Below are 23,651 nucleotides of genomic sequence, written 5' to 3' on the forward strand. Positions count from 1 at the left end.
AATGGATGAAATAATTGTCTCTTGCCCATCTACACACAATACCCCATCATAATGACAAAATGAAAATGTTTTTAGAAATGTGTGCAAATGATTGAAAAGAAATTCAGAAATATCTAGTTAACCTCTCTGGGGTAGGCGGGACGCTTGCGTCCCACATGGCCAAATAGCCAGGGAAAATGCAGAGCGCCAAATTCAAATACATTTCTATAAAATCTAACTTTCATTAAATTACACATGCAAGATAGCAAATTAAAGCTACACTCGTTGTGAATCCAGCCAACATGTCAGATTTCAAAATGGTTTTTCGGCGAAAGCATAAGATGCTATTATCTGATGATAGCACAACAGTGAACAATGAGAGATAGCATATTTCAACTCTGTAGACGCGACACAAAAAGCAGAAATAAAATGTAAATCATGCCTTACCTTTTGAAGAGCTTCTTTTGTTGGCACTCCTATATGTCCCATAAACATCACAAATGATCCTTTTGTTCGATTAATTCCGTCGATATATATCCAAAATGTCCATTTAATTGGCGCGTTTGATCCAGAAAAACACTGCTTCCAACTTACGCAACGTCGCTACAAAATATCTCAAAAGTTACCTGTAAACTTTGCCAAAACATTTCAAACTACTTTTGTAATACAACTTTAGGTATTTCTAAACTTAGATAATAGATGAAATTGAAGACGGGATGATCTGTGTTCAAAACAGGAGCAAAACGAACTGACGCTACTTTTCTGGTTATGTGCCTCTATGAAAGGTACACATAAAGTGACGTTCGTTCTGAGCTATGGTACTTCTTCATTACACAAAGGAAAAACCTCAACCAATTTCTACAAACTGGTGACATCCAGTGGAAGCGGTGGGAACTGCAAGAAAGTGGATTAGAATTCTGGATTCCCCATGAAAACATATTGAAAAGACAGTGACTTAAAAAAAACATCTGAATGGTTTGTCCTCGGGGTTTCGCCTGCTAAAGAAGTTCTGTTATACTCACAGACATGATTCAAACAGTTTTAGAAACTTCAGAGTGTTTTCTATCCAATACTAATACTAATATGCATATATTAGGATCTGGGACAGAGTAAGAGGCAGTTTAGTTTGGGCATGCTATTTATCCAAAAGTGAAAATGCTGCCCCCTACCCCATACAGGTTAATATAAGTATTCACACCCCTGATTCAATACTTTGCTGAAGCACCGTTGGCATCGATTACAGCTGTGAGTATTTCTGGGTAAGTCTAAGAGCTTTCCACACCTGGATTGTGCAACATTTGCCCATTTTTATTTTCTAAATTATTCAAGCTCTGTCATAGTTTTCATCATTTGCTTGTGCCATAGATTTTCAAGTAGAATGAAGTCAAAACTAACTTGGCCATTCGGGAACATTTACTGTCCTCTTGGTAAGCCATTCCAGTGTAGATTTGGCCTTGTTTTAGGTTATTGTCCTGCTGAAAGGTGAGTTCATCTCCCAGTGTCTGGTAGAAAGCAGACTGAACCAGGTTTTCCTCTAGGATTCTACCTGTGCTTAGCTCCATTATGTTTCTTTTTATCCTGAAAAACTCCCCAGTCCTTAACAAATACAAGCATGCCCTTAACATGATGCAGCCACCACTATGTTTGAAAACATGGAGTTTGGGGCAAATACAAAACACTTTGTATTCAGGACAAAAAAGTTAATTTCTTTTTTGCAGTTTTTACTTTAGTGCCTTGTTGCAAACAGGATGCATGTTTTGGAATATTTTTATTCTACACAGGCTTCCTTCCTTTTACTCTGTCAATTAGGTTAGTATTGTGGAGTAACTACAATGTTGATCCATCCTCAGTTTTCTCATAGCACAGCTATTAAACTCTGCACCTGTTTTAAAGTCACCATTGGCTTCATGGTGAAATCCCTGAGATGTTTCCGTCCTCTCCGGCAACTGAGTTAGGAAGGACACCTATATCTTTGTAGTGACTTGGTGTATTAATACACCATCCAAAGTCTAATTAATAACTTCACCATGCTCAAAGGGATATTACATTTACATTACATTTAAGTCATTTAGCAGACGCTCTTATCCAGAGCGACTTACAAATTGGTGCATTCACCTTATGACATCCAGTGGAACAGCCACTTTACAATAGTGCATCTAAATCTTTTAGGGGGGTGAGAAGGATTACTTATCCTATCCTAGGTATTCCTTAAAGAGGTGGGGTTTCAGGTGTCTCCGGAAGGTGGTGATTGACTCCGCTGTCCTGGCGTCGTGAGGGAGTTTGTTCCACCATTGGGGGGCCAGAGCAGCGAACAGTTTTGACTGGGCTGAGCGGGAACTGTACTTCCTCAGTGGTAGGGAGGCGAGCAGGCCAGAGGTGCAGGCCAGAGGTGGATGATATTCAGTGTCTGCTTTTGACATGTTTACCCATCTACCAGTAGGTGCCCTTCTTTGCGAGGCATTGGAAAACCTCCTTGGTCTTTAGTTGACTGAGCGACTTTACAGATAATTATATGTGTGGGGTACAGTGAAGGTAGTCATTCAAAAATCATGTCAAACACTATTATTGCACACAGAGTGAGTCCATGCAATTTATTATTAGACTTGTTAAGCACATTTTTACACCTTAACGTATTTAGGCTTGCCATAACAAAGGGGTTGATTCATTGATTTCATATAGGAATAAAATAACATTCTAATGTAATTTGAATTGTTACTTTACCTTTCATTAAGTTAGGCTAGGCTACATTTTACTGCACTTAGCTTAGTTTATAGGCTATTCATGTTGCTGGCAATTCCTGCAATGCTTCATGCTATAAAACCGCTAAATCCGCACCCCAAAGTAGAAAACTTCCTTCTAAACAACAATGTTGTGTTCACTGTCCTTTTTTAATTTCTTTTTTTCCCTTTGTGGGTAGATCAGCTTTAATATTGCATGTTGTGGCTTCATCAATGCAATCTACTATATATATATTTTTTGGTGTGAATTTCTTAACTTCTTTAATGCGTTTGAGCCAATCAGTTGTGTTGTGACAAGGTAGTTGTGGTATACAGAAGAAAGCCCTTTTTGGTCAAATACTGAGTCCATATTAAAGGAAATATATTCCACAAATGAACTTTTAACAAGGCACACCTGTTAATTGCATGAAGCTGGTTGAGAGAATGCCAAGAGTGTGCCACGCTGTCAAGGCAAAAGGTGTCTACTTTGAAGAATCTAACGTATAAAATATATTTTGATAACACTTATTTTTGGTTACTACATGATTCCATATGTGTTATTACATCATTTTGATGTCTTCACTATTATTCTACAATGTAGAAATAGCAAAAAATGAAGAAAAACCCTTGAATGAGTAGGTGTTCAAATTGACTGTATACTGTACTGTGCTAACTGTGCTGTTTCACAAAGGTTCTATACCTATATACATTTTACATTTACAGTATATTTTACATTTAGTTTTCTTATTTTTAGACCCACCCTTCAGCACCAATAACCCCTCCAATCTATCTCTGAACACCATCGTTTTAGTTTCTATTTGCCATATATTTTTCAACTGTGCTGTTTCACAAAAGTTCTGATCCTTTCTATTCTGATAGTTTCTACAGATTGTAAATTAAAGATACATTTTTTTGCTAAGAGTATTATTGATCGGTTGACTATGACTTTTCTAATCACCCAGCAGTGCTATTTGCAGTTAACTCTAGGTAAATGTTAAAATTTTTCAGCCATTCCTGAACCTGCGACCAAAAACAAGCTACATATGAACAGTACCAAAACAAATGATTTCTTCACCGCAAAATCTGCAGAGCTGGGATGTTTGTATCCCCCATATACATTTGAAGTCAGAAGTTTACATACACCTTAGCCAAATACATTTAAACTCAGTTTTTCACCATTTCTGACATTTAATCCTAGTAAAAATTCCATGTCTTAGGTCAGTTAGGATCACCACTTTATTTTAAGAATGTGAATAATAGGAGAGAGTGATTTATTTCAGCTTTTGCTTCTTTCATCACATTCCCAGTGGGTCAGAAGTTTACATACACTCAATTAGTATTTGGTAGCATTGCCTTTAAATTGTTTAACTTGGGACAAATGTTTTTGGGTAGCCTTCCGCAAGCTTCCCACAATAAGTTGGGTGAATTTTGGCCCATTCCTCCTGACAGAGCTGGTGTAACTGAGTCAGGTTTGTAGGCCTCCTTGCTCGTACACACTTTTTCAGTTCTCCCCACAAATTTTCTATGGGATTGAGGTCAGGGCTTTGTGATGGCCACTCCAATACCTTTGTTGTCTTTAAGCCATTTTGCCACAACTTTGGAACTATGCTTGGTGGGTGTTGTCCATTTGGAAGACCCATTTGCGACCAAGCTTTAACTTCCTGACTGATGTCTTGAGATGTTGCTTCAATATATCCATGTAATTTTACTCCCTCATGATGCCATCTATTTTGTGAAGTGCACCAGTCCCTCCTGCAGCAAAGCACCCCCACAACATGATGCTGCTACCCCCGTGCTTCACGGTTGGGATGGTGTTCTTCGGCTTGCAAGCCTCCCCCTTTTTCCTCCAAACATAACGATGGTCATTATGGCCAACCAATTACATTTTTGTTTCATCAGACCAGAGGACATTTCTCCAAAAAGTACGACCTTTGTCCCCATGTGCAGTTGCAAACTGTAGTCTGTCTATTTTATGGCAGTTTTGGAGCAGTGGCTTCTTCCTTGCGGAGCGGCCTTTCAGGTTATGTCGATATAGGACTCATTTTACTGTGGATATAGATACTTTTGTACCTGTTTCCTTAAGGATCTTCACAAGGTACTTTGCTGCTGTTCTGGGATTGATTTGCACTTTTCGCACCAAAGTACGTTCATTTCTAGGAGACAGAACACGTCTCCTTCCTGGGCGGTATGACGGCTGCGTGGTCCCATGGTGTTTATACTTGCGTACTTGCGTACAAGGATGAACCAGATTTGTGGAGGTCTACCATTTTTTTCTGAGGTCTTGGCTGATTTCTTTTGATTTTCACATGATGTCAAGCAAAGAGGCACTGAGTTTGAAGGCAGGCCTTGAAATACATCCACAGGTACACCTCCAATTGACTCAAACAATGTCAATTAGCCTATCAGAAGCTTCTAAATCCATGACATAATCTTCTGGAATTTTCCAAGCTGTTTATAGGCACAGGCAACTTAGTGTATGTAAACTTCTGACCCACTGGAATTGTGATACAGGGAATTATAAGTGAAACAATCTGTCTGTAAACAATAGTTGGAAAAATGACCTGTGTCATGCACAAAGTAGGTGTCCTAACCGCCTTGCCAAAACTATAGTTTGTTAACAAGAAATTTGTGGAGTGGTTGAAAAACGAGTTTTAATGTCTCCAACCTAAGTGTATGTAAACTTCCGACTTCAACTGTATATAACATTCTATTGGTTGTAATAATTTTGTATAATTGAAATTTTAAAAAGCATGTTGACAGTATTTCTCACACAATATTTTTCTTTGGTAGTTTGAATAGACATACTCTAAAAGCTTCCCTAAAACACATTTTACTTGTCCATACAGATGCAGACTACGTCAATATGGTGCAATTTTCTATCAATGTCAGCCCTATATGGACAGACACTGTATGGGATTACATTTGACAGTGTCTAGTCACCAAGAGCTAGAGGATGTAAAATGGCAAATCCAATAGGCCTACTTGAACTGGACTGAAATTGAAATAGCCTACAAGCAGAGTTTTGTCAACATAAATCATTTAGAAAGCATGCATAAGGCATAAAAATAACTTGTATGCTGTTGCTCCTCAACTGGATGATGGGATTTTTAGAATGCTGTGACTGCAGAGAGGAAGTCACCAATACTATAAGCAGCCCTCTCATGGTTTGAGGCTCTACCAACAATAAGGCATCTTTGGAGGCTGATCGGCCCTTTCGGCTACAATCGCTTCACTGCAATCCCTTCTCAGCCCACCAGCATTTGTATTCTAATGTGAACAAATGGACCAGAAAATGGCCTAGTTGACTGTGGGAGACTTGCCCAGTCACGCAATCTCCCCCAGCTACTAGGCAGCCACAAACCTTTAGCTCACGGTGGTTTAGCACGGTATGGTTTCATCATACCATAATCAGAATTAAAGAGGCCTGGGGTGATTGTGGTTAGTTCCCTTATTGGACTCACTTATCCAAATTTCATCATGTTGGACATCACAGATTTCCTAGAAGGGTGTTTGAACATTATTCCACTGTGCATGTGTCCTTTTTTGAGAATGGGCTTATTGCAACATATGGTCCCCACTCGACTTCACAAAGCTTATAGTGAGGTACACTGTCAGCATAGAGACAGAGTGAGAATTTCTGTCCTGTGTCTGCCAGAGGGACAGAGCTTTTCGTGGTCAGGCTGTTCAGGAAACACTCCTGCCCCTATAATGACCCTTTAGCTCTCATCCAGAGCTAATGTCCACATCCACCATCCACAATGGCTATTGTTGCAGACGGTGAGATCAATGCCCTTGGCTACTTCAATACTCTGAGTAAGTAGTCGGATGACGGTCTGCCTGCAGTGGCGTGGCCCTCCGGTATAACTCATAATGGAGGGGAGAGGAGCTCTAGGTTGACCTCTGTGATGGATGGTGATGTCTCAGTGTGTGGACAGTGCATTGAGTGGCCACTGTCTCTTGCCTCCTCACCCTCAGTTGGAAGATAAAGTTGTTAACCCTCTCTTTACTGGTTTGGCCAGGAGGTAGGCCTAGTCAAGCATGTGCAAACGTTATGGTGGTTGTGTCTTTTATTTTTTTATTTTATCTATCCATTATTTTACCAGGTAAGTTGACTGAGAACACATTCTCATTTGCAGTAATGACCTGGGGAATAGTTACAGGGGAGAGGAGGAGGATGAATGAGCCAATTGTAAACTGGGGATTATTAGGTGACCGTGATGGTTTCAGGGTCAGATTGGGAATTTACCCTCCGTACGGAGCCTCCGAACTGCATTTTCGGATCAAGCATAAATCACCATCTACAGCAGGGTTTCCAAACCCTCTCCTTGGGCGCCGCCCCCAGACGTTTCAAATGTTTGTTTTAACCCTAAACTGGCACACCTGTTTCACACCTGTTAGTCAAAGGCTTGATGATTAGTTGACTAATTGAATCAGGGGTGCTAGTTTAGGTTTAAAACAAAAAATGTGAAGGAGAGGGTTGGGGAATCGTGATCTTCAGGGTATCCCCTTCAGAAAAGGCTTATAAAGAGGATTCCTGCTAGTTTGACATGGGCTGTCAGCAGGTTCTGTGTTTACAAGAGGCTCCACTGACCCCTGTTTCCCAGGTCAACATCTGAGAAAGCTTGGTCCTCAGGCTGGGCTGAGAAATGGTCACCTCAGTTTCCCAAACTCGATCCTTGGGTGCCCAAGGGTTGCATGTTTTTTTTTTTTTTTTTGCCATAGCACTACACATCTGATTCAAGTAATAAACTTAATCATCAAACTTTGATTTGAGTCAGCTGTGTAGTGCTAGGGCAAAAACCAGAACGAGAACTGAGTTTGGGAAAAGCTGCTTTAACCCATGGAAGCTGCAGCCTATTCTGTTTTGTAAAATACATAGCTGCCTACCTAATGCTCAAATCAAATCAACGTTTATTTGTCACATTCGCCAAATACAACATTTCACCTTACAGTGAAATGCTTACTTACAGGCTCTAACCAATAGTGCAAAAAAGGTATTAGGTGAACAATAGGTAGGTTAAAACATGTTGAGGCAAGGTTCCCTTCAGGGAACTCCACAAGATAACTCGCACGAAAACTTCCAAAATATATATTCCGGGTCGAATAAACTGGTCAAACTAAATAGGGAATCAATCTTATATATCATATATATCATATATATCCAATAACATTCCAACCGGATCATACGTTTTCATCTGGAGCTGAATGGAACAGCGGTAGCACCCACAGAGAAATACGCCACAGGAAAATGGCATTCTGTCGGGACACTGACTATTTTCCCTCCCGTTAGGTCCAAGTTCACAGCAAATGCTCCATTACACTTTCTACTGAATGAGGACATCTAGTGGAAGGCGTAGGAAGTGCTTCCAGATCCATATCTTGTTGGGAAAGGAGGGGGCGATGATGTCAAAGTTGCCCCAACTTTCAGAATTTCACTTCTTGTTTGGAAGATTGCCTGCCCTATGAGTTCTGTTATACTCACAGACATAATTCAAACAGTTTTAGAAACTTCAGTGTTTTATATCCAATAGTAATAATAATATGCATATATTAGCAATCTAGGACAGAGTTTGATGCAGTTCACTATGGGCATGCAATTAATCCAAAGTGAAAATACTGCCCCCTATCCTCAACAAGTTTTAAGAAATAAAACAACAGTAAAAAGACAGGCTATATACAGTAGCGAGGCTATAAAAGTAGCGAGGCTACATACCGACACCGGTTAGTCAGGCTGATTTGAGGTAATGTGTACATGTAGATGTGACTATGCATATATGATAAACAGAGTAGCAGCAGCGTAAAAAGAGGGGTTGGGGGGAGGCACACAATGCAAATAGTGCGGGTAGCCATTTGATGACCTGTTCAGGAGTCTTATGGCTTGGGGGTAAAAACTGTTGAGAAGCCTTTTTGTCCTAGACTTGGCACTACGGTACCGCTTGCCATGCGGTAGTAGAGAGAACAGTCTATGACTGAGTTGGCTGGGGTCTTTGACAATTTTTAGGTCCTTCCTCTGACACCGCCTGGTGTAGAGGTCCTGGATGGCAGGCAGCTTAGCCCCAGTAATGTACTGGGCCGTACGCACTACCCTCTGTAGTGCCTTGCGGTCAGAGGCCGAGCAATTGCCGTACCAGGCAGCTCTAAAACATATTTTTTTCTCCACCTTTATTTAACCAGGTAGGCAAGTTGAGAACAAGTTCTCATTTCCAATTGCGACCTGGCCAAGATAAAGCAAAGCAGTTCGACACATACAACGACACAGAGTTACACATGGAGTAAAACAAACATACAGTCAATAATACAGTATAAACAAGTCTATATACGATGTGAGCAAATGAGGTGAGATAAGGGAGGTAAAGGCAAAAAAAGGCCATGGTGGCAAAGTAAATACAATATAGCAAGTAAAACACTGGAATGGTAGATTTGCAATGGAAGAATGTGCAAAGTAGAAATAAAAATAATGGGGTGCAAAATAAATTAATTAATTAAATACAGTAGGGAAAGAGTTAGTTGTTTGGGCTAAATTATAGGTGGGCTATGTACAGGTGCAGTAATCTGTGAGCTGCTCTGACAGTTGGTGCTTAAAGCTAGTGAGGGAGATAAGTGTTTCCAGTTTCAGAGATTTTTGTAGTTCGTTCCAGTCATTGGCAGCAGGGAACTGGAAGGAGAGGCGGCCAAAGAAAGAATTGGTTTTGGGGGTGACTAGAGAGATATACCTGCTGGAGCGTGTGCTACAGGTGGGAGATGCTATGGTGACCAGCGAGCTGAGATAAGGGGGGACTTTTGAGTCTCTCCAGACCCATGCCAAATCTTTGTAGTTTCCTGAGGGGGAATAGGCTTTGTCGTGCGCTCTTCACGACTGTCTTGGTGTGTTTGGACCATTCTAGTTTGTTGTTGATGTGGACACCAAGCAACTTGAAGCTCTCAACCTGCTCCACTACAGCCCCGTCGATGAGAATGGGGGTGTGCTCGGTCCTCCTTTTCCTGTAGTCCACAATCATCTCCTTAGTCTTGGTTATGTTGAGGGATAGGTTATTCTGGCACCACCCAGGCCAGGTCTCTGACCACCTCTCTATAGGCTGTCTCGTCGTTGTCAGTGATCAGGCCTACCAATGTTGTGTCGTCTGCAAACTTAATGATGCTGTTGAAGTCGTGCCTGGCCATGCAGTCGTGGGTGAACAGGGAGTACAAGAGGGGACTGAGCACGCACCCCTGGGGAGCTCCAGTGTTGAGGATCAGCGTGGCCGATGTGTTGCTACCTACCCTCACCACCTGGGGGCGGCCCGTCAGGAAGTTTAGGATCCAGTTGCAGAAGGAGGTGTTCAGTCCCAGGATCCTTAGCTTAGTGATGAGCTTTGAGGGTACTATGGTGTTGAACGCTGCGCTGTAGTCAATGAATAGCATTGTCACGTAAGTGTTCCTTTTGTCCAGGTGAGAAAGGGCAGTGTGGAGTGCAATAGAGAGTGCACCATCTGTGGATCTGTTTGGGCGGTATGCAAATTGGGGTGGGTCTAGGGTTTCTGGGATAATGTTGTTGATGTATGCCATTACCAACCGTTCAAAGCAATTCATGGCTATGGACGCGAGTGCTACGGGTCTGTAGTCATTTTGGCAGGTTGCCTTTGTGTTCTTGGGCACAGGGACTGTGGTGGCCTGCTTGAAACATGTTGGTATTACAGACTCAATCAGGGACATGTTGAAAATGTCAATGAAGACACCTACCAATTTGTCAGCACATGCCCAGAAAACACGTCCTGGTAATCCATCTGGCCCCGCAGTCTTGTGTATGTTGATCTGTTTAAAGGTCTTACTCACGTCGGCTATGGAGAGTTTGATTACACAGTCGTCCGGAACAGCTGATGCTCTCATGCATGCCTCAGTGTTGCTTGCCTCGAAGCGAGCATAGAAGTGATTCAGCTCGTCTGGTAGGCTCGTGTCACTGGGCAGCTCCCGGCTGTGCTTCCCTTTGTAGTCTGTAATAGTTTGCAAACCCTGCCACATAAGACGAGCGTCGGAGCCGGTGTGTATTATTCAATCTTAGCCCTGTATTGACGCTTTGCCTGTTTGATGGTTTGTCGTAGGGCGTAGCAGGATTTCTTATAAGCTTCCGGTTTAGAGTCCCGCACCTTTGAAAGCGGCAGCTCACTCTACCCTTTAGCTACGTGTGAATGTTGCCTGTAATCCATGGCTTCTGGTTGGGGTATGTACGTACAGTCACTGTGGGGACGACGTCCTTGATGCACTTATTGATAAAGCCAGTGACCGATGTGGTGTACTCCTCAATGCCATCAGAAGAATCCCAGAACATGTTCCAGTCTCCTGTAGTTTAGGATCTGCTTCATCTGACCACTTTTTTATAGACAGAGTCACTTGTGCTTTCTGCTTTAATTTTTGCTTGTAAGCAGGGATCAGGAGGATAGAATTGCGTTCGGATTTACCAAATGGAGGGCGAGGGAGAGCTTTGTACGAGTCTCTGTGTGTGGAGTACAGGTGATCTAGAATCCCCCCGGTTACACATTTAACATGTTGATAGAAATTTGGTAGAACTGATTTAAGTTTCCCTGCATTAAAGTCTCCGGCCACTAGGTGTGCCACCTGGGTGAGTAGTTTCCTGTTTGCTTGTTTCCATATACCTCTTACTGAGTGAGGTCTTAGTGCCAGCATCTGTCTGTGGTGGTGAATAAACAGCCACGAAATGTATAGTTATAGCTGAAAACTCTCTCTAGGCAGGTAGTGTGGCCTGCACTTTATCACAATATACTCTACCTCAGGCGAGCAAAATCTAGAGACTTCCTTAGATTTCATGCACCAGCTGTTTACAAATATGCACAGACCGCCGTCCCCTCGTCTTTCCGGAGTGTGCTGTTCTATCTTGCCGGTGCAGCATAAATACCGCTAGCTGAATATCCATGTCGTCATTCAGCCATGATTCCATGAAACATAGTATATTACAGTTTTTGATGTCCCGTTGGTAGGATATTCGTGATCGTACCTCGTCTAGTTTATTGTCCAGTGATTGCACGTTGGCGAGTAGTATTGACGGTAAACGGCAGCTTTCCCACTCGCCTTTTCCGACTCCTGACCAGGAATCCGTCTCTGTCCTCTGTACCAGCGTTGGTTCCTCTTGCAAATAACGGGGATGTTGGGTGTTTGGAGAATGTCCTGTGCGTCATGCTTGTTGAAGAAAAAATATTTGTCTAATCCAAGGTGAGTGATCGCTGTCCTGATATCCAGAAGCTATTTTTTTGCCATAAGATACTGTTGCAGAAACATTATGTACAAAATAAGTTACAAATAACGCAAAAACCCTCACATAATAGCACAATTGGTTGGGTGCCCTTAAAACTGCTGCCATTTCTTCCGCCGCCATTTCTTAAATAGATGCTGATTCATTTCTTCAAATAAAATCGAATGTATTAGGAAATAGACCTGTAGGCTAATGTAGTGGAAGGTTGTCATCTTGACAACCCCGATCACGCCATTTAATTCTGTATCCCCACTCATTATCCAAAAGTGTTGCCTATGAAGTCAATCGCTGAGATTTACTTTCCAGGAAACGTAAACCATCCCGGGTTGAAAAGTTCAACTGAACTGAAGAATTGAGGATGGCTTAGTTTCGGGGGTGAAAAGTTCACCAGTTTATTAATAATGCAGCATGTTGGTGTGAAGGAGACGCAACAGACAGCGGTCTAGTGTTAAAGACAGTGTGAGTACTACTTCCTCTCCTATCTAGATGCTTCCATAACATCTTTGCATGTTAGATATGTATTCTGTCTGAGTGTAGCTTCACCCAGAGAGGTGAAATGGAGTTTAAAAGGATTGAAGTCTCTCACAGCACGGCTCTCATGAGGGTGGTCCGTAGTGCCATATGTTATCTAGGCCTTCACACTATTAGCAAAGCTGTATGTGTGGGTGGAGTGGACACACACTTACACAATCAAGATATCCCCTTGGCATGCACAGTTGCTTTCAGAGGCATGGAAGTACATGCCTTGGCACCCTATGATTGCTCTACTCGGCAGGGTGCCACAAAAACTAAACTTGGTGTTTACGTCTGGAAGATGACGGGGAGGTACAGGCCTCTTCAAAGGCAGAACATCAGCATTCATCTGAATTAATATTCTCGACAAGAATAGTGTATGCTGTCTCCCGTTTAGAATGGCTAGAATTGGAAATGGTATCCATATTTGATGAGAAGCCGCTCACATAAGAGAAATTCTTGAGTTTTGGCGTTCCCTTTCACTTCTCACAACATCCCCTTCATCCAGCTTTGTGGCCAATTCTGCCCGGTAACAGTGCATCTGGGAGGTCAATGATGTGGTGATTGGTGAAAAGAGGCGTTTATTTTAGCATGGTCAGACATTGGAGCAGGGCGCAGGTAATCCCCTTTTCTCCATTAGCGTAACAGGAGATCTACTGGTATCGACTTTATTATGGTGTGGTGAATGGAAGGGCGCAGGGTTGATCAGGTCTCCATGGGTTACGACCTCCCGAGTTCCCTCCCCTGGAGGTCACTGTGACATGTCCCACTGAGATTTCACTCAGAGTAATCCTAACCTGAACCAGGTCATAATCCTAACCTTAACATTATGGGAATTAACACATTTCTTACCCTGTATCAGTGGTTAGGGACACCCTAAGGATCTGGCTATCCAGCCTGTCACTAACCTTTACAGTGACTGATTAATTCACTAAAGCTAAGCTATTTTTAACATTTTTTTTTAGCAATTCGACTTAAATTCGTGTGATTTTGACAGCATGTTGCTAGCGTTTTAAAATCACAAATCCATTTTCAGTATATAAGCCTACACTTGCTTTAGCCAAGACTGTGACCTTTTATGATACTCGTTTTCTCCTCATTTCATCCTGACAACATGTCCACTTGATCCCTGCACAATCAGTTTAGTCTGTCTTGTGTTCTTGGCTCACAGCCAAACTGTCGGCTCTCGCTGTGTAATTTCCCCTGACGAGCTGATTGTTAGTCTTCGCTGTGTAATTTGGTTTGTGTTGTGATTGTCTGTGTCATGATGTTGTGATTCTGTTCGATTGGCTCTGTAATTTTGGTCGCTGTCCTGGTCTCCGGATTAAACTTGCGTTATTTGAGCCGTAACTTCCTTGCTTCGTGCTTCCCTGTGTCATTTTCGTGGTATTTTGGTGGCTGTCTTTTCCTCTCTCGACATTCTTGAGTGTGTAATCAATTTTCACGTTGTCTCCGGGATGTATGTGTGTTGTCTGGCCCAGCAGTCTGTCTGTTGAGGACTGGTAAGCGTGACAGTGTGTGTGACAGACTGGCTTTTCCTGGCAGTATCATGCCTCTGTCAGTGCTTAGTGCGCTTCTCCCCAGCCTCCATACATAACTCCATGGTGAGACTGGTTCGTTCCACTACCCACCCTGCTATCACTTTTCTTCTTTCCCAAAACAGACAGAATCACACAAACCACCAACTCTCTGACCTCATCCAGAACTAGTGTGTGTGTCTGTGTGTTGCGGTATGGGAATGGAAAGTGCCCCATCACCTGCTCCCTACTCTTCACCCTGCATAAATAATGACCGTTGAGTCTGGGACGTTGAAATGAGTGTGTGTCGTGACAGACACTGCGGACATTGAGAGTGAGTGCATACCACAGCTTTGAGTAATGAGGTGGGCTTTGAGAGCAGTGCATTCCCCAGGACCGCCTGTGTAAAGGATACCCCCCCCAGTCTGTCCTCCCAGCGCCTGCAAGGGAAAATACCTTTCCTGTCTCTTGTCAGTATGGCGATCATTTTTGTTATGCTAATTTAGGTAGTCATGTGTTTCTGAGTCAATCGGTTTTTTTTGGTGTTGGATACCAGACAGGTTGGATACCATGACGATCATTTCTCCTTGGGGATTAATAAAGTACTATCTCTCATCTCGACTGTTACATTTCACCCGTCACTTTGTGGGCATAGGAAAGTAGCCTAGACACTGAGACACAGCAGTGACATGATGGATGGAAACCCAGACACCCCTCCTCGCCTCTCTTCTCCCCTCCTCCATTTTGTGTCCTCACATTCTCCAGGGTCATCCATCCATCTATCTGTCTGGGTCATACTCTGGCCCAGACTCCTCCAGGCTCATGGTGAGCTGAAATCATGGAGGTCAGACTCCTAGACTACACTGGGGCTGCTACACCCTTACCTCAACAATCCCTTCCCTCCATCCATTGCACCACTGTTCCACCCCTAATATCCCCCAATCAGCACCAGTGGTCTTGATGAGACCGGCCAACTGGGTACCTCCAGAAACATCTCCTTGGAATGGCTTTCCACTCCTCTGGCTAATCTGTAGGGGCCTGGCTGGGTAGAACTAAGAGTGGCCTGTGTGTGTGTCATGTAGTTTTAGGCTTGGGCCGTATCCAGATTGTCATACCTTCATACCGACTTTGTGCCATACCGGGATATTCTGTAATATTGGCACTGAACACAAGGGGTGCTGTTTTCAAACCCCACTGATACTCTGTAATCCAGAGGTTAGCAAAGCTAACAAGTAAATGTAAAATCCCATAGAGAATGCTAACTAAATGCTAACGAGCGCATTGCAAACATTTTGTACAGTTTCTGACCTAAACTATACAAGTAACTAAATATTATGCAGCAAGACTCTTGATCCAGGAGGGGATTCTCTGCTGTTAGCAAGTAAATGCTTGATTTTGGAAGAAGTTAACAACTTGCTACTAAATTAGCAAACCAAATGCACAACTGCAGAGTATTTAGCACATTTTAGACTGTTAACTTAATAGTTATAAGATATCTAGCTGGCAAACATTTAGTTGTGAATTCCATACTGTAATTAGATCACCTGGCGCATGTTGCGGAACAGTGAGTGACACAGTCTCTTGTCATTGTGTGCTTGTAAACAAACACCATGTGATTGGGGACTACCGTAAGCTTAATTTTATGTTTCTCTTAACAGGTATTTACTTAAGTAGCTACAAATATTCCAATTTATTTAAAACATTTAAATAGATAGTTTTGACGGTATTGGGAAAAACATCCAGTGGCTTTTTCCAAATACCCCAGTATATGGTATATACGGTATACTGCTCAAACCTACGGAGTTTCTATTGCTCCCAATAAGAACTTGGCAGTACTAGGAAGACATTCCATGACTTTGGCCCACTTTGGCTCACCTGGACCCTATTACACCAGGAGAGAGAGATTTACAGAGATGGAGAGATGGTGAAGAAAACTGTATACGTGAGCGAGAGAGCTAGGCATAGTGCTCCTGCAACTCATCTTAGCTTCTCTTCTGGAAGCCATTGTGTGTTGGCTCTTGGCTGTGATGCTTACCTCAGGGATTCGCTCCATATTGGAAAGAATGCTTGTCTGCTCAATATTTTACAAGGGAAGCCTCTTTAACTGCTCTCTCTGCTAGCTCGTAATGGGCGGACAGGCTGACAGACAACAGCGGTTACCCACGGTAACTATGAAGACGAAGTAGAGCCAAGCCAGAAATCCTCCAATAATTGAGCTGTTGAACATTCTGAGGGAGCACCACCCAAAAGTGAGGTTATCGCAAAAGGGGTCTGGGATTCAGAGCAGGAATCCAAGGTACTGGCAGGGGTCAGATTCCAAGCTAAAGTTGGTTCTCATTTCATAATATCTGTCAGACTCCAAATACCTGGAGTGAAGGATTGAAATGGAGTGTAGCTTAGGCTATTTGTGTAGGCCTAAACCGGACTTTGCCTTGTCATATAGGTCTAACAGTGCCCCTATTTGACCCACATGCCATCTGTTGTGCTTTTGGTTTTATTTAATTTGTAAGCTCACAGGTTTTTGTTTTTTCCCCCCACAGCTGCTTTGCATTGTATTTAGAGCTCCAGAATATTGCTCTTCCATTGTACCACACTGATCATTTTTTGCTCATCTAATGTTTCTTCTTCTCTTCTCTTCCAGTGCTGTGTGCGAAGAACTTGTCAAAGAAAGACTTCTTCCGTGAGTAGTAACCAATTTTTTTTGTATCAGTGCTATTTCTGTCCTCCCCCTGTGCATTGGGATGGGATTGTCAGCTAGCTGGCTGGCTTTGAAGCTTTCAGTAGATGGAGTCCCGTAGGAGCTCAGTCTGCCTGAAGTATTGGCTGACGAATACAGATTAAAGATAGAACTCATGATGCACATCGACGCTATAGTCCCCGATGATATCCAAGGAAGTAGAAGAGCGTCGGTGATGAGCTAGTAATGCCTGACGCTTGCTGTTATGACCGACACAGATGAGCAACCATTAATGTAGTTTTAATAGTATTTTAATGTTACTCGGTCATTAGGCTGACTGTGAAAGGCTACCCGGTCGTTAACTGTGGGGTTTCTGTATCTTACTATCTTCACATTGGCTTTATGCCAGAGGCTCTGGTGTAGTTTTATATAATGGCGAGACGGAGATACCCATCACAAATAAATACTTCTGATGGAACACAAAGCACAGGCATGTCCTCTTCGTAGGCTAATTATCATAGTGTAGGATTTTGGTAAAGCGAGTGAATTGGAACATTCTTTAGGCTTTACAGTTGCACATCTCCTTTGAATGTATTGGATTACTGTGGGCTTTAAGGCACAGTTTCCTGTAAATGACGCATTCTCACACACACACACACACGCACACGCACACGCGCACGCGCACACACACACACACACACACACACACACACACACACACCTGCAGAGGGAAGTCCCTGCTTCCTCTGCCAGTATGGCATAGGGTTGAATGTGACTCAACAAGTTTGACCTGTGGGAGGTATCATTGCCTGGAGCAACACGTACTCCTCACTATAGTCACACACAGTATGTCATTTCTATGGAGCACAGTCTGTGTGTGTGTGTGTGTGTGCGCGCGTGCATACCAAGTTTCCATTCGGAAAATTTGGTGCCGAACAACGTGACCGGCAAGATTTTAAGTTCCCGGACATCCATATGCGTAACTCATTAGGGCATCCACCCACGGGGCTCAAAATCACATTTTAGATTACTGTAATTAATCTTAACAGAATATAAAAGAGCCTGTAAATAAAGTAGAACAACGTTCTTGTACCAACGTGACAGGTTTTATTGAAAAGCGAAACATTTACCCGTTGCGTATTGATCCCTGCTATAAATCAACAATGGATATTATTTTTAAATATTAAAACATTTAGCGTAGGAAAAACAAGTCTCCGACACAGTAAAACACAACTTAAAATAACTGTATAATAATAGTTGTATAATATAATTTGCGAACGACCTGACCTATTTGCATGAACACTTTCATTAATAAATAGCAAAACACAACTGTTTTCAAGTACAATCTAGCCTTTCTAATTTAATTTAGCCGAGGCATGAACATTTTTTAAATATTTTTTTTATTTTACCTTTATTTAACCAGGCAAGTCAGTTAAGAACACATTCTTATTTTCAATGACGGCCTGGGAACAGTGGGTTAACTGCCTGTTCAGGGGCAGAACGACAGATTTGTACCGTGTCAGCTCGGGGGTTTGAACTCGCAACTTTCCGGTTACTAGTCCAACGCTCTAACCACTAGGCTACGCTGCCGCCCCCTAATAACTAACTAAACATGGCTGTCAACGATAACCAGGGCCGGCCGGTCATAGCAGCTTTTGTCAAATTAACTTCAGATTTTACTTTTGGTAGCAAGTTAGGAAAATTAGGTTAATGTTAGGGAAAGAGTTCGGGTTAGCTAAAATACAAAACAATTCAACTTTTGACGTTAATTTGACAAAAGCTGGATCTCTTCTAGTCATGACTGGGCCGGCCCGCACCACTCCCCATTCCCACTGTAATTCAGCACCACAGCAGTGGAAAGAGGACATGCCAGGTGGCCTCAAAATGAGAAATCCTCAAACTGATGTTGAACAATCAAATTCGATATGTAAATTAACTAAATGTCTTAAGGCTGGTTCATTGCGAGAAAGCTTATTACAATGCTAATGTGAAACGAGGCCCGTGCCATGCATTTATGAAAGCACTTTTTTCCAAAGCCCAAATGATATCGCACTCTATACAGCTCTCCTGGATGATGTCATTAAATGTTATGTTTATTGTAATTTGAACTATCGTGAGGTTGTGTCACGTGTGATATACGTGGATCTATTGAGAACTCTGTTTCCTATATGCAGTTGGCTGCCTAGTGATTGCAACATTGCAACTCAGCGATGTGAATAGTTGGCAACAACGTCTTGTTTACAAATACTGCTGAATAAGCTCAACTGAAATACACATCATTACTCTCGTCTAGCAATCCATTCCAGGTCTTTCTGCTATACATGACACGGGCGGGACACGTTGATCTGGCGTAGGTCGGTTGCAGTGTGTGTGTGTACCGTCTCTTATCATATTTCCAATGAGTCTAATAGACTGGCGTGGAAAGACATGCTTCTGAGCTGCTTGCTCAACTACAACTACATATACACACAGAATTTCCTATGTATGTTATCTGAATGAGTCACAGTGTAAATAAAGGTCCGTTGACAATGACTGTTTTGTATGCCGTCTTATGACTCAGCTGTTGTATTTGAATGCAGTTCAATAGAAACCATCATTTTGACGTGCACATACATGTCCTGCATTTTGGCTCAAATTTCAGCTATAAGCTATAAAAAGAGAGTTTGCACACACTATATATAAACTCCCAGTAATTTATTGGGTAAATCCGATTTACCGACTCTTTATTTTTTTATAGCTTATAGTTTATTTGCCGTTTAGTCAGCACCTTTTACAGAAAAATGATTTTCTCTGGGTGTGCGCCAGCTCATGTTTTCTATCCAATTTCAGCTATAACATATCTTCATGTTAGATAATTAATATTATGTGAATTTAGGTCTGTTCATAGTCATTGTTTCTATGCCATCATCCTGTGAATACAGTTACCTAGAAACTTATTCAGGCACACATCCTCCATTTAATATCAACACTTTTCCCATGCTAGATAAAATGAACCATACTGTGAATATAGTTCCATTGACTCCATTGTTTCTATGCCATCCACAGTTGTGAATACAATCCTCCATTTTGGCTCCTCCTCCACAGGGCTGCCTGACCCCTTTGCCAAAGTGGTGGTGGACGGCTCGGGGCAATGCCACTCCACGGACACCGTGAGGAACACGCTGGACCCCAAGTGGAACCAACATTATGACCTGTAAGTCACCAGGGAAGACTCTAAATTGGGGGACCTCCTTAGACCTATAAACCCTTGTTTCACCATGTCTTCGCAAGGTGGAATTTATCCTTTCAGAGCTTCAAAAGTGCCTAGTAGGAAGTAATAGTATAACCTCGTCCCCAGGAGGAACGTTTGGCGTGTGTAGGGACTAGGGTCTGGATTTGGTGGAACTCACTGTCATCTCCTGAAGAAACCACTTCCTATAATGGATGCCAAAGAACTACAGACAACTGCTAACGCAACCTCCCATGTTGACTATGGTTTTCAATGTTATCACACTGTTCTGGTTCCATTGACTAAGCTGTGGCGTCTCCATGTGCTGCTATGATAAGCGTGCGAGGAATGCAGCAGGTTACCCTCCCTTCCCGTGCTAATGTGCAGGAACACCCACCATAAACCATTTGAGGCCTTTTGACTGGGCTGCTGCACGCTCACTCTAAGGCTAGTCTGAAATTGCACCCTATTCCCTATGTAGTGCACTACTTTTGACTAAAGTCCTGGTCAAAAGTAGTGCACTTTATAGTGAATAGGGTGCCATTTCAGACGCAACTCTAGTCTAACCATTGCGACTGTCCGACTGAATACTTGGACTGAAATGAGCCATGTGTTGTGAATGTTGCGCAGCAAGCTTTACATGCTCTTCTAGGGAGTAATCGCCACTGGACCCAAAGGACCTACTGGCAATGCGTTACAGGAGAGGGATGTAGCGGGAGGGAGCGGGTGAAGAGGAGAGAAAGCTAGAAGAAAGGGGAGAGAGGGGTGTGTGTGTTACAAAAGCATTGGGGAACTATGCAGAGATGTGGGTGTCTTGGCACCAAACCACTATGCGCAGATTGAATAATACAGAGAATGTAGTTACATCATCAATTAGGTCCCCAAGAAAGAAAAGAACAAAAAAAACATCCGTTTGGCACTGCAGCAGGAAGACATATTTGCTAGCTTTACGCACACATGTAGATGTCTCTGTCTGTCTCTCTCGCTGTGTCTATTTTTCCGTGTGTGCCCCCCCCGCCATGCTTGTCTTCAAACACTTGCCTCTCCACTGGTCTTAGGGGACATGGTCCTGCCAGTGACCCCTGACCCCAGGGCTCTGTCACAGGAAATGGCTGACATGCCAAGGAGCACAACCACAGATGGAGCCTTCAGCCTCAGCCTGTTGGCTGGCAGGTTGCCACTGCTCTCCACACCTCCCTCCACACCAGGCCAAGCTAATTGCTCAGCACACAGCCTACCCAGCAGCCCCCTCTCTGTGGGTCTGCTACTGTAGTGTAGCCGTCTGGACTACAGGTCATTACAGTTACTGCAGAATACATCCTTCATCCGCCCTATGTGCACATTCATGGAAGGTACTGGTGTGCGAAATACACCAATCCAATGCTTTTAGTTTGAAATGCATGGGGTTGAGTGTATGAGTGTACACATTGAAGAAATAGGGCACAGTCAAGGAGTGTGTGACACACACCCATTGACTAGTGCTTGTGTACTGCAAAACAGGCTGAGTTTTGTCGTTGCGGTTTTCACTAATAGTCATTGATTTTGCAATTACAACGTAACTTATCTAGTTATACGTTTGCAGACAGAGGCCATTAAACCAGAAAAGAGAGAGCTGTCAAAACATGTATTAGTTCAGACAGTGTTTGGAGCTTGAGGAGCATACATTCTGCCCCGCTCTGTTTTCATATTCGCTGCGTTAGCGCCTGCAGCAGGGCAGGCAGCATTAGAGAGTGCCAGGTGATGGAGCTCCCAATGGGATGCTAATGCACTGTATATCCCTTAGGCAAGCTAGAGACGTCATGAATAGTAAAGGGGTTGTTTTAGAGCACAAGGCCCGTAAGCGCTGTCGCTGCCCTCTGTAGGAACCAATCTGGGTGAATATGTGACCCATTTTAGCTTCATACTGTATGTTAGAGCCCTTGATCAATTTATACGGTAGAAGGCGGTATTTCATATTTCCATAGAGAAGTTAATTGATGCGATTGACGGTTGTACTTTTCAGAGGCCTTGATTGGTGAAAACCCATTCACACTCCTCCTCTCACTGCACTGACCACGCTATCCTCCTCACCAGCCTCCTCCCCTCTCTCCCTCCCCGGTTCCCTAATCGCTCGTCCCTCTCGGCACAGGAAACCCAGAGCAGGTGGCTGCCGTGCTGTCATCCCAGAAGGCAGAGCTGGTCTCGCCAGCCGCCAGGGGAGGAAGTGTGACGGTGTCGTCTGCCAGTCTGTCTAGGCCGTCGATTAGTCTAGATGTCTATATCTAGCCTCATTACCTTTAACCCTATCTGAGCTGGCAGACTGGCGTGACTGGGCACCAAGTGGCATGACTAGATGTCTCCCATTGTGCCACCCCAGCTCACCAGTCACCATCAGTCACAAACCAGTGAATTGGCGAACTTGTTGAATCATCAGCTTAGAAACTGATCGAAGGCCAGTTAAGTGTTCCACCCTAATGAGGTAAGGGATATGGAAGAGTAAACTGATCCGAGATCTGATTGTCATGCTTACACCCACTTGAAATGAAAAGCTCTTCAGACTAGCTAGACTGAGGCTCTGTAAGTAATACTTACCATACTGTGGTATTATCATATAGCTATACTTAGCCGTATGCATGGACAAGAGGGTTTCCTCTCTCTCTCTCTCTGTTTTTCTTTCTCCGCCTTAATTTGCTGCGGTAAGCACTGTTCTAATCACGGGCTCTACCTGCAAAGCCAGACTGCACATGGTTTCACAAATGTGTGTGTGTGTGTGTGTGTGTGTGTGTGTGTGTGTGTACATGTGTGTCTTCCTCAAGTCATTTTGACTGAGAAAATTGTGTTTACCTGTCCTCATTTTCAAAGCCCCAGACGCTAGGTCACTGTCTGGTCTGCTCTCTCATTTCCCCTTAAACGCAGCCTGGTTTTGCAACACACACACACTCCAAATCATGTTGTTGGCCCATGCATTACCACCACAGTGTAGAGGTGGAGTAACTTGGCTTAGTTTTGAAGCCTTTATCCAAATCTAGATCAGACAGCAGGTGGAAATTTCAACCCACAATGCAAGCAAGGCTTTTAATATGAAAAGACAAACCAGCTTAGATTTAATGTGCTTAGATTAAAGTTTCATTTCATTTCTGTCCATCACTCCTTTAAAGACGGAACTATGCAAAAAGTCATACACCTCAATGGAAGCATTTATATCGTCCACAGACATCAGTTGTCAGTGATATTAGTATCAGATATTTGAGCTGACTTGTCTATTAACAAAAGGAGACACTGTGAGTGAGTAAATTTGAAAACTGACTAGACAACCTCTCCCCACTCCCTTTAACAGTATGGGCCATGTGCATCTTCTATGTGCGCTCTGGGAAACTCTTCTCCAGGAAACCCTTCATGATATATACGTACCCATGGAGGAGGGCTGAGTTGGCAGCAGTGTTGGGAAAGCTGTAATTAGACCAGTCAGTGTGTGTTACTGTAAGTGCTGTCTGTCTGGGAGACTGTGGTGCAGAGGGGAGACGAGGGGTTCTCCTCTCTCTGATTCATGATGACTAGGCTGACCTTATAGCCAGACAAGCAGCTTCATCGTCGTCATCGTGGACAGTTGGCACACTGTAATCAGATTCATTTAGACATCAGAACCCCTCCATACGTTCTGTGATGTGACTTTGTGTACACACTTGTTTCTTTAGTAGGTCATCCTCTTCGGTATGTATGTGCAGGTGTGTGTGTATGAGATGTACGTCTCTCCTTATTAGCTTCGCTGTTACCCTGGGATAATGACTTGGCACTCCAAAAGCACACTGATGAGACA

General features: G+C 43.2%; 1 protein-coding gene across 6 annotated transcripts in view; it reads left to right on the forward strand.

Moving 5' to 3' along the window:
* The window catches only part of LOC118389207 (E3 ubiquitin-protein ligase SMURF2-like), an 87,957-nt gene that overhangs the window by 30,787 nt on the left and 33,519 nt on the right, over window positions 1–23,651 (forward strand). For 3 of the 6 annotated variants that reach the window (XM_035779041.2, XM_052527604.1, XM_035779039.2), the window contains exons 2-3: window positions 16,612–16,650; window positions 19,693–19,840. In XM_035779041.2, the coding sequence (XP_035634934.2) occupies window positions 16,612–16,650; window positions 19,693–19,840 (187 nt within the window). The remainder of the gene's footprint in view (window positions 1–16,611; window positions 16,651–19,692; window positions 19,841–23,651) is intronic. The other 3 variants (XM_035779044.2, XM_052527605.1, XM_035779042.2) reach the window with 1 other exon arrangement.

The sequence above is a fragment of the Oncorhynchus keta genome, chromosome 10 (assembly GCF_023373465.1).
Source record: "Oncorhynchus keta strain PuntledgeMale-10-30-2019 chromosome 10, Oket_V2, whole genome shotgun sequence".
In the NCBI taxonomy this organism is placed as follows: domain Eukaryota; kingdom Metazoa; phylum Chordata; class Actinopteri; order Salmoniformes; family Salmonidae; genus Oncorhynchus; species Oncorhynchus keta.